The following is a 12,330-nucleotide window of genomic DNA, read 5'->3' as shown; positions in this document are numbered from 1 at the left end:
ACATAATCAAACACACACAACTACACATGCACGCATAAACTCAAATACATATGCAAACATACACACACACACACACACACACATTTTTACACATTTAAACATGCATAAAGAAAATCATAAACACTGAAAAAAGTTAAATATGTTCAGCTTTTTTGGGCGAAAGGTTGTTAATTTGGGGCTTTCGGCTGTTTGTCTGTTTTTATCCCTGTAAAATAGAACATCACTTCAACCGTCACGTTACACTCCCGCTTTTTCTACCAGTTCAATACAAAATGATTGTTTTTTAGATACAATCTGAGAAATCTCTCTTTATTTCCAACCACACTGGAGATTCTGCAGTTAGAAAGAATCAAATGTTCATGAACAAAAGATGCTTTTACGTATAAACTCCTTCACATGCACATGGAGTGTGCTCCTGCTGTGATTCAGGCTGTGTGTGTCAGCGGCTCCTCCATTAGGTCCCGGAAGCATTACGCAGCCTTATTGATCCCCAGAGATGTGATTTGACCTCTTGGCTGGACACCTTCCTTTTCTTTTTTCCTCACACTCGGCCTGCTGATTGAGTTTGTGCAGTGGTTAGGAGCATCTGGTTGGGACCCCTCCCGCACCCTCCTCGGTACCCCCCGCCCCCACCGCTCTTCACCCGGCCCTGCAGGCAGCGCTAAGCCGAGCCTCGCTCCCGGAGAGCTGCAGAGTCGGCAGCTTTCTTCATCTTATCGCCATCTTGATTGAACCAGTTGGGCCCATCTCTGCGTTCCCTCGATGATAGATACAGAAAGTGGGTGGCTTTAAAGAGTCCCTCCTCGTTTCGATCATCCCTCCACCACCACGCCTCCCCCCTTGCATCTAGAAAAATAACACAGCTAAAGAAGCAGTGGGAAAGTGCTGACTGGAACACACACACACACACACACACACACACACACACACACACACACACACACACACACACACACACACACACACACACACACACACACACACACACACACACACACACACCATTGGCCCCGGGCCCCCTCATACTTGTACAGGTTCATTATCGGCAGAGACAAAGTCATAATCTTTTCTGTCCCGTGGCTGCCGCCGCCTCATTGCCGAGCACATCCGGAGCCACGACCCTGCAAACAACACACACACACACACACACACACACACACACACACACACACACACACACACACACACACACACACACACACACACACACACACACACACACACACACACACAAATACACACAAATACATATGTGCATACACAAATGAAAACCTGTGGGCGCACGCACAAAAACGTGTATACAAATGCGCAAATGATTATATATGTACACACACACACTCACACACACCAATCAAATCCTTTCAAAGTCACTTGCATGGCAGAAGGCTGTGTGATGTTTCCCTCTCGTCTTTCACCCAGCCTTTTGTCATCTTCATTTCAGTGTGTGTGTGTTTTTTTTTTTTTTTTTTTAGCTCAAACGCCTCCTTTAAGACCTTCTTGTAGAGCAGTCTATCTGTCTCCACCCTCCTCCTCTCGTCCCTCCATCTTCTGCCTCTCTGTGATCTCGAGTTTGGGTGTTATTAGGTGAAAGATGTGCCATGCAGATGATGAGTCATGCTGTCACTGTCATCTCTTTCCTTCCTCCTCCTCCCGCCTCATCTTCACCCTCCAGCCCTCCGACTCTCTCTCTCTCTCTCTCTCTCTCTCTCGCTGGCACGTGCTGTCACTTAATCCTCCGCGCACGCCGCTTTTGTGTGACAAAGACGCCAAAACCGTTTCCCAAAAGCATCAGGCAACAACGGACGTGTTGTCTGCAGTCACCATCGTTTTCACCACTTTTCCTCCCTCCAGCGTGCAACATGCATGGAATCCAAATGGACCCTCTTCCACCACCCCCGTTCTCCCGCTCTCTTTCTGAGCAGCTATGATGGAATATGACATGCTCGTAATATTTCCGAGGCCCTGGCAGATAGCTTCTCCCGGCTTACGGTGCGTGTTTTCTGACCTTTGTTTTATTTGTTTCTCTGCCACACTGACCGTTGAACCTGCTCTGTGTTGAAAATGGCAGATAATCTCCTGCTTTGCATGGGCAAGAGCTTTTCCCCGCGCCGAGCTGGAGAATGTGTCTATCTCCTAACCCCGAGGCAGGGCCATTCTCTCTCGCTCCAGAAAGAGAGGGAGGATGAAGGGAGAGAGAGAGAGAGAGAGGGAAAGCAAAGACATCTGCAATGCAAATGGGTGCCCCGCAACCTTGAATAATTCAAAGTGTTGAATGGAAATCTTGCTTTTCTGATCCCCTGTCATTAACTTCTGCCGGAGTGGGCCATTCTCATTTGGGCTCTTTTGGCCTGCGCACCTCCTATTCTCCACCACCTCCTCCTTCCTCTCTCACCCTTCTTGCCCACTTTTTCCCTCTCCCCCCCCCCCCCCCCCTCGTCTTTAGAAAACCACTTTCTCCCTCCGCTTATTCATAGAAAAACTGCAGCCGCCTGTTGCCCTGCCGTTTCCCTCTCAGGTCCTCTCTGCCGATAAGCCACGTCGCTTCCTTCCTACTGAACTGTTTGAAAAGAATGGAGAGGAGAAGAAAAGAGGCCCCCTCTCTGTTTTTATGGCCCTAATTTCCTTGTACAGTTGATCTGTGGATTATACGCTGCCAGCAGCCATGGGGGATACAGATGGTGAACCTTTGTGAGGCCTCCCTCTCTAAGCTCTTCCTATTAAAAGAACGGAGAGAAAGGATTATCTCTCACTTGCTGAATATCAGATTCATACACAATGCGCCCGGTGTATTCATTTGAGTGAGTACCGCTGCCTTTGTTAATTGCTGCGAATGGTAGCAGCAGTAGTGAAGTTGGTTTCTCACTCCGAACACCTCCCTCCCTCCCTCCCTCCCTCCCTCCTTCCTTCTACTTTTTTCTTTTCTTTTCTCGTTTTTTTTTTTTTTTTTTTTCCTCGCTCATTTTCTGAAAAATTAAGATGTTTCACTCGAGTGTTCTGTGTTGCCGAAATTCTATTTTCATGTTTTTGTTGGTTTTATTTGATTATTTTCTCGCGTTGCTTTTCCGTGTCCGTCTCCTGCTTCAGTCCCCATTGAGTGGAGAGGGAGCGGCTTAATATATTATTTGATGGATTAGAGCCTGAGTGTTTTTGAATAATTCATTCCAGGTTATTAATGTGACTGTCAGCCCGCTGGTGTTTCATATGCCCCTGACTCTGGCTTTTTATTGGTCACTGAAAGCTCACAGACATTGGAATTCTATTCCCAAACATAACACTGTACATTCGGCATGGCTGTCTGAATTAAACCTGTGACAGATGTGGAGATTCATTTGGGGGCCGGCCGGCCGGCCTTCTCTGGCCATGACTGATACTCTGCCCGCACGGTAGTGGAGGAAGAACTCAGGAGTCGGTACGCCGCGTTCTGTTTGACCTGCATCAAATTTCCATGGTGAATCGTCTAATTCGTCAGGTCGGGGTTGGCACTCGGAGAGTTTCTTGTTCTGGGTTCATTGCAAAGTTAGAAAACTGCCCGGCTTCATTTAGCTGCTGGAACAAATCCTCAAGGCAAAGATTTCAAGGTGCAATGAATAAAACATTTGGGGTAATCATTCATCAAAATGGCAAATACAGTCCCAAAAACTAATTTGCAGGACCTTTAGCCACGACTAAAAGATGACATTATCGGATGTTATCAGACTTGTTATTTGTAACTTGTGTTTTATTGATGATACAACCCTGCCAGTCGGATGGAAGGAAGGGAAGACAAATCTAACAGGATGTATTAGGAGAAACAAAAGTAATTTAATAAAACTAAGAAATCATATTCCACATGAGCTCATTTTGCCAAAAAAACCTCCAGAACAGTAGTGTGGCACTTATCTCAGTTTAGGGTCAACATCCAGCCCCATCTCATCTAATCATTGGCCAGACCAGTAAGATGATGCGAAATTAGCTTAGCATTTAATGCACATATTATTAACAACTTAATATATGTTTTTTTTATTTTCTATCAACTCATCCCCCAGTATGAATCTGGTGCTAATGAATATTCACTCGGCAAAACGGTAAGTCGTTCTCAAAAGCTACACTTTGCTGCATTTTCCAACATGCGATGGAGAAATGGAAGTGGCTTTAATTTTGAAAAATTGCAGTCGTTCTCCATGTTGGGATTTTTCACATTTTGCACGTCATTTAATAGACTGGATTTATGGCTCCATTTGTCACAACTCAAACGGTCCTATGTAAATTTATGAAAGTATCTTCCTTTCTGTAGTACCTACCCAGTACCCACCAACCTGCTTTACCTACCATCCAACATACCAAATGAATTCCCTACCTACCTACAATATCTATCCTACAGTACTTACCTTCCAGGAGTACATAGCACTATCTATACTACTTATCTACCTACTTTACCTGCCTACCTTCAAGACCTAATAATCTACCTACCCAATATCTACGTTAATTAGCTACCATCTTTGCAGTGCCTCCATGCAATACATACCTACCTAACTACTCCCCTACAGTACCTACCACTAACTATGTACCTACCTACATACAATACCACCCGACATTACAGACCTACATACCTCCCAACCTAATTGTCTACATTTCATATCAACTTACCAACATACCTACAGTACCTAGCAGCTCTTTATACTACTTATCTGTCTACTGTACCTGGCTATTTCCAGAACCTCCCGATGTACTGACCCACTTGCTTATAGTACCTAACTACCTACATGTTGACAGTATCTATCTGCAATACATACCTAACTACTCCCCTGCTGGACCTACTTACCTAACCTACGTACATTTTTGCAATATTTACAGTACCTACCAACACTACCCACCTTATTTGCCTATCGTACCTACATACCTATATACCAACCTAAAGTATTAAAAAGTGTGCAATACTTATTTACCTACCTACAGTACCTACCTGAACACCTACCTCTCTACAGTACCTCTCTACAGGACCTATACACCTACTGTCATTACCTTCTTTTGTAATCCACTAAAGTACGTACCTTTCAACAATATTTACATTACCTACCAACACTACCCACCTACTCTCCTATAGTACTTACCTACAGTCACTACGTTCTTATATACCAACCTACAGTAACCATCTGTGTACAGTACTTCTTTCCCTACCTTCACTAGATTCATCCGTATCATTATACCAACTGTACCCACGTACCTGCTTACTGACAGTACCTGCCCACCTAGCTGGTTCAGTTTTTTTTTCCTTTTGTGCACTGCAGGTTTTGTATACCGAATAATAAAATGGTTCATTGCACCACATTATGAAATTTTAAAAACTAGTTAGAATTGTGTGTCACCTATCAACCCAGTACATGTAATCAGGTATTCATTAAAACAAAAATTCAATAAAATGTCGAGGGTCAGAATTGCTGTTCTGTTTTGAGGTTTCATTGGGGCTCGTGCATTGCCGTGTCCTTTGTGTAATTTCCCACATGTATTCTCTGCAGGTTTATCTCGGTTGTCGGCCTCCTGCATTCTGCTTCCCTGGCAGGGTCGACAGCTCAGTGGGTTGAATATGCCGGAGCTCTGAGCCTGCAGAGTGATTTGGCCCGGGCATGATGTTACTGCAAGATGAGCTGCAGAGAGAGATGCTACCATGTAATTGCCAGTTGAGTTGGCTGTGGTTGGTCGTGTATATTCAGGGCATCAGCAGCAACTTTGCAGGCTGATGGGCTGCACTGCGAAGCACAGATCTCCGTTTAATGATCGCGGCGAGTTGCGCATTTGATTGGATTGCTTAGGGGCACACTTTTTGCATGGGCAGCCCGTTTGTGAAGAGCGCTCTCTCTCGATTTAACAGCATATCTTGGTTTCTTCATCCACAGGCTCTTTGATTGACACCAAAAGGTGTTGCTTTGAGATTTTTTAATACCTTTTTAAAGCCCTTGTGGCTTCCCTCTGCTTACCACCACAGTCTTGGTAGAAGTTTTCTAATCACAAACTTTGGATTTCACCCACTTTGAGAGCCTTCCTTTATTGGAACTTACCAGATCTGCTGTGTCATCAGAACATGAGGAAAGCTGCCTTGCGGCCCCACCCACTCCCCTCAGCCTCACCACTCACACACATGAATGTGCTATGAGCGACAGTTGAAAGACATTCAAAACGTAGGGTCTGAAGAAGGAGTTCTTACCCTCCCACAGCTGGTCTCCAGGGGGAACATCTGCTGTGTAGCAATGTTGAAGAAGCGAGGGTCTCCATTATGGTGAAAACCACAAATCTCTGATGATGCTTAGTGGAAAACATCCTGTAAGGAGCTGCACCCGTCTCCTGAGCCTGGTGCGGTCAGCCTCAACGAGGCGCTCGCCCCGTCACGCCAAGATTACAGAGGGCTTTTATACTGATGCACATCTGCAAGGGCTTTAGTGGCTTGCTGTGTTTGGAGACTCGACGAAGGCTCTTGATTTACTGGTCATAACTGAAAACCGTTAACAGTTCAAATGGTCCTAAGCACTGCAGGTGGTTGGTGGCTTCCAAAATGTACAAACTGCTTCTATTATTTTACCACACAGCTGGATTTCTTATGTTATAAAAGGGTCATCAGATTAGAGATTGTGGTGTGCAGCCCCTAGGGGGCGCCGGAGATCTTCATGGTCACTGTAGCAAAAGCAGAAATAAACCTTTCAAATACAGCGAATTTGCTGCTTTAATACCACTTCAGAAATTCCAATGCAGAACACATGATCATGCAAAATGTTCATCAGAAGGAACTTTACAGTGTTTTGACTCATGAACAGATTGTTAGGACATCGAACTGCCAACATTCGGAACTGGAAGGAGCCCACTTTACAAACTGAGCATCACTAACCCCATTTTAATTATCTGGCTTAGTTAGTTACAGTCATGTTCGGAGCAGAAAACATCCATTTTTGGTTCTATTACAGATAAAGCTTGTGAAAAAGCTGACAAACTGACATTTTCAATCTTTAGGAACTGCTGTATACTTTTTCAAGACTTAAACTAGAATCATGTGCCACGTGGTAGTGTAGTTGGTAGCACGCTTGCCTAACATTGACAACATCCCAGGATTGATTCCACAGTCAAGTTTACATGTTCTCTCTTTACATCATAGCTGTATAGAGGATAGAGTTATTGGAAAGTGGTAAGACTGTCCAAAATCCTTGATATTTCATCATTTCTACCTCCAAATTATCTCAAAAATAAATTAATGCCCCACCACTACTCATTTTATTTGGTTATACAATCCTGTTGTCACTTCCTCAACACCAGTGGTTTCCTGGGTTCTGGAACCCCCTCATGAGTGGTTGCCAAGGATCATGGGGGGCCTGAAGCTTTGCCTGCCATTAGGTTTTCAAAAATAGATTTGCACACGTCAAAGGAACCTAGAATAAGGCACTATGTAGGGCAGAAAACGGATGGTTGCATTTGACTTCACTGTCATGTACTTCAGAGTTCCAAAAAACATGCAATGGGGGTCCCTGAGCAAGACCCTCGGCCCCCCCAGCTCCTCAGGACACATTTGTATCAGAGATTCTTAATCTCAATGTGGTTCTCCTGACTAAATGGTAAATCAGAGATTGAAGAGGGGGTCTGTTGCTTTCTACAGAAGCAAACTGTAGAGGCTGAAAGGGGAAGAAAAAAAGGTAGCAACAACCTTCTTAATGAACTGGCGACTTATCCAGAGTATTTCCTGCCTTTAGCAGAAGATTCAGTAAGGATAGGAGGGATAGAGCACCTAAAAAAAAATATATATATATATGGATGGCCTTTCATGGTGTGTCACACTGGTGAAGTGGTTATCACTGTATTGAAAAGAATTCCGCAGCTTTTCTCAGTAAAAGTTATTTGTAAGAAAAGTGGAAGCCGACAAACATAGTCATGTGTTTGAAAAATGGTTAAAGCTGTTCATAAATTCACAAACGACGCGTTATTCCACCACACATCCTGACTTTGACATTATTAAAGGGCCCCTAACTGAAAGAGAGCCCGTTCCTCGCCCAAGTGGCTGCTGTGCGAGACAGTTGTCAAGCTTAATCAAATTTTACGAACATTTGAGCGATGCCTGGCAGTAATTTACCCGTTCTGCTTAGAATGGAAGGCTATGAAAGGCAGATCGAGTGTTTGTGTTTGCCTCTGTACGAGGATGCTTTTGTTTGTGTTTCTTTATGGTGTCGGTTATGTAGGGCCGCATCTTGGCCGTCCGCGCGTGTGCAAATGGCCTGTTAGCCATCTGAAAGCCGTTTCGCCTCCCCAGGTGATGAATCCCTCATATGTTTTCCATGTCGCTCCATGAAAAGCAGTTTGCGCATTTAGACCGGCGACCGCACCGCGCCCCATTTCCGCCGGCTCATTTATGCACATAATAAAAACCGCTGCACGATTGTATACCCAATTTGCCAGGTGGTTATTGCTTTCTAAATTGAATGAGCCACCCTAAGTGTGATGGTCGGAAGTTGTATGCAGCTTAAAGGCACCGTGATAGTGCCACTGATTTTAGCAGAAACGGTAGAGGAGCAAAACAACTAAAGCAGAGGCAACCTGTGAAAAGAAGCTGACTGTAGGAGCCGGGCAAACTGGAGGAGCTGCGTATGATCCCCATAGAGAGGGAAATTTGGAATACTTCTCTTGTTCTCTGCTCGCTGTGACGGCAGCTCTCCTCATTTTGGGGCCAATCTTCTATCAAATTGTCTCCTTTGTCCTCTGTCTTTTGTCTGTCTGTGTGTTGCCGTTCCCACACGTGTGTTTTCCTCCCGTCAGATTGAGCGGACATCTGTGCAGAAAAAGTCGTCACGTATTGTGTAGGCGACGGACAAAGAGGACATTACATGTTTGTCCACGACGTCCCTGAATGGGTTCGACCATGACGTGCATAACTCGGTACGTGTGCGCTCGCACGCGCTTGTCAGGCCTATTCACACCTGAGCGTGCGGCGCAGGCTTGCAATTGTGGTCTGTACTTTACGTGACCTTCGCCACTTCCATCGCAGTGTGCCAATGCAGTCCTCTCCTCCTCCTCTGCCTCCTCCTTCTGCTCTCCGGCAAAAGGGAGGTGGATCTGCACAGGAAGCCCGAGGTCATTTTGCCGTCAAAAAGCAATAAAAATGCACTCCTACTTTTAATAAAGCAATTATAACTCATTGCAGAGTTCAATTAATTTTAAGTTTTCCATTAGGAGAGAAGTCTGAAATTGCCTCGGAATTGCTAGAAATTCTTTTTACACCAGTTATGCGCTGGTGGAACATCACGCATTTGTCACAGTTACTATAAATCTGTGGAATGTGTCTTATGTGTTCTACCACAGACTCTCCAAAATGGGAAGAATGCTATTTATTTTGAATTAAGTCAGAAATCTTTCTATTTGGACGGATGGACATTCACCCTGGCGTTGGTAAACTGTCCTCGGACCTCAAACCCACAGCTTCTACCATTGGTGTTACTTTTATTCATGAGTGGAACCTCCAAACTTCAAAAGTCATCCAGTCGTTCTTTAGCCTAGTTTTTTGTCCAGTGTCAAACTAATTCTGTCTCAAATTGACCTGAAAAAGTCAATTCATATACTCAACAACTAGAAACAGTTTTGAAATCGGAGTCCATTACTCATCACAATAGTTGTTGAGCTGCTCTTTCTAATTGGTAACTACTACTACTACTGTTCTATTACATTTGATACGACAACTTTGACTGCTTGTACTACCACTATGACTGTACTATTACTGCTATAATAACTATAACTATTTTATTACAATTGCTGCTACTACTGGTACTACTACTACTTCTGCTACTACTAGCTTACACAAATTATCAGTATCTCAAAACAAAGCGGCACAAATTGTTTTGGGTTTCCCATATAGAACCAATGTGAGGTCAATGCATAATAGTTTGGCCTGCTTAACAGTCAAATGTAGATTGAAGTACTTCCTAGTAACATTTATTAGAAATGTTATTGTTACAAAAATACCTAAAATTATACAGAATTTAAATATATGCTATATGCTGTTTTTATATTATGCTACACGCCAGACGATTAAAACAAGGTGTGCACTACCGTGCTGTCAAACTAATCAAATGCAGCGAGCTGTTTATTACAGTGCCTTGGTTGCCTGGAATGCATTACCTGGATTTTTGTTGTCAGAAAAGAACAAAAGATGTTTTCAAAAGTAGTGAAAAGTGTTTTTTGTTTACACAAGAATGAATTTTTTATCAACTATTTGTGATCAGCAATTAAAAATGATTGTAATATCAATAATAATGGATAATGTAATAATAATGATTATTGTTATTGTTGTCGTTACTGGTTTTAGATTTTTGGATGATCCCATAGTTATGTAGTGTTTTTGGTTTTATGTGTTCTTTTGACAGATATGTGTTGTTTGGTTTCACAGTGAGCTTCACGGTTTGTCCTGTGTGATTGTGCGTGTGTATGTGACTTTCTATGTAATAATGTAAATAAAATTTGTAATGAAAAAGAAAAGAGACCCCTGGCAGAATAGCTCCTGCAATAAGTCAGGAGCTCATGGGCCTCTCAATAAAATGAACAACTACTACTACTACTACTGCAATGATGAGACGAGCTATAACTATAATATTACAAATGCTACTACTACTATAACTACCACAACTACTATTAGTTCCACTACGACAATGAGAATAACTATTACTATAATTCTACAATTGCTGCGACTGCTACTACTATTAATACTACTTCTACAACTACTAGCACCAGTACTACTATTAGAACTAGTACTACTGCTAGTATAACTATTGCCATAGTATTACAATTGCTGCTAAAACTAGTGCTACTACTATTACTACTACTACGATAACTAGAATAGTTATTACTGTAGTATTACAATTGTTACTACTAGTCCTACTACTATTACTCCTACCAACAAAATTAGAATAACCATTACTATATTATTATGATTGCTGCTACAATTTGTGCTGCTATTACTTCTATTATGACCCCAGAATAACCATTACTATAATAATACAATTGCTACTACTACTACTATCACTACTACTTGTTCTATTTCTACTATTGCTACTACTATTACTACTATTACGATGCCAAAATATCCATTACTATAATAATACAATTGCTACTACTGTTACTACTACTACTACGATCACTACTACTACTTCTATTTCTACTATTGCTACTGCTACAACTATCACTACTACTACTGCTTTTTCTACTGTTACTACTACTTCTAGTGTGTCTACTGTTACAATTGACATCAGTTCATTTCTCTTCCTCGATGCAGGGGCTGTGTATCTGGAAGGAGGCTTGGACGAGGCCCGGCAGCTCTTTGGAAGACTCCTCTTCAACAGTGAGGTAATTGCCTATTCACATTTGGTTTCTGCCCTCAAACGCTCTTTGGTTATCTTTGAAGTATGCATATATTGCATATATTCTTTCCTTTGCACTGACATGTTGAGTAGTACCAAATCAGAACTGATGAAAATGCAGCGTGTTTGTTTTTCGCTGTACAAGTTGCGCCTTCTTGAGGCTTTGCCAGCCTCCCAGAACCTGAGATCCATCCTAATCTTCTTTTATTCCGCAGTACTTTTGACTAGCTGCTTATTGCTTGTAAGCCAATCTGTACGGGGACAGAAACAATGAGACTGTGGAGGGAAAAAAAATAAACAAACCCAGAAGATCTGGATAAAGCCTAAAAGCAGCATGGCGTTCTTCTATACTGAAAGATGAACTGGAGCCGCGGAGCGCCGTGGTTTGCCAGTCTGGAGCAGGACACCTGCTATTGTTTGCGAAGCATGTGCGCGAGATGAGAGGCATGAATAATTGATGACTGCATCAGTATTTGCATTCATCTTGGCGAGGAACGTTATGAATCAATTAAGTGACTTGCAGCTTGTGTAGTATGTTAGCAGCAGGCCCGGCTCTAATTGGCCATCGATGTTGTTTGCCTGGGATTCACTTGGCGACTCCCACACGCTACACGACACACAGAAATCTATCAAACATGTTTGATCAAAATCAGACGTCTTTGAGGAACCAGATCCGAAGCTTCCAGATTGAATCTTTCAAAGCCTTACACGCAGAATACACATTTAAATCAGAGTTCTGTTGTACCACAACTTTTATTTATCTACTTAGGGAAATAGTCTGATTCTCTCCTTCACATTTTACCTTGTTTTTGCACCATATTTGACAGAACCTTGATTTGTTTTCATTCTCGGCCGAGTCTACTATAACTACTGTGAGGTCGGCCATTGGTGCAGAGCGAAGAGTATTTGTTTCGACGTCCTTGGTTCTGTTTTATTGCCGTCCTCTGGCCATGAAAGTTGACAGGAGTTGTCA

General features: G+C 42.9%; 1 protein-coding gene across 1 annotated transcript in view; it reads left to right on the top strand.

Annotated features, from left to right (window-relative positions):
* Window positions 1-12,330, top strand: part of drosha (drosha ribonuclease III) — a 130,701-nt gene that overhangs the window by 63,112 nt on the left and 55,259 nt on the right. Inside the window, exon 23 of the mRNA XM_080489084.1 lies at window positions 11,273-11,343. Coding sequence (XP_080345210.1) covers window positions 11,273-11,343 — 71 coding nt within the window. The remainder of the gene's footprint in view (window positions 1-11,272; window positions 11,344-12,330) is intronic.

This window comes from Lipophrys pholis, assembly GCF_963383615.2.
Source record: "Lipophrys pholis genome assembly, chromosome: 20".
Classification (NCBI taxonomy): Eukaryota; Metazoa; Chordata; class Actinopteri; order Blenniiformes; family Blenniidae; genus Lipophrys; species Lipophrys pholis.
This window is presented reverse-complemented; position numbering and strand designations above follow the sequence as displayed.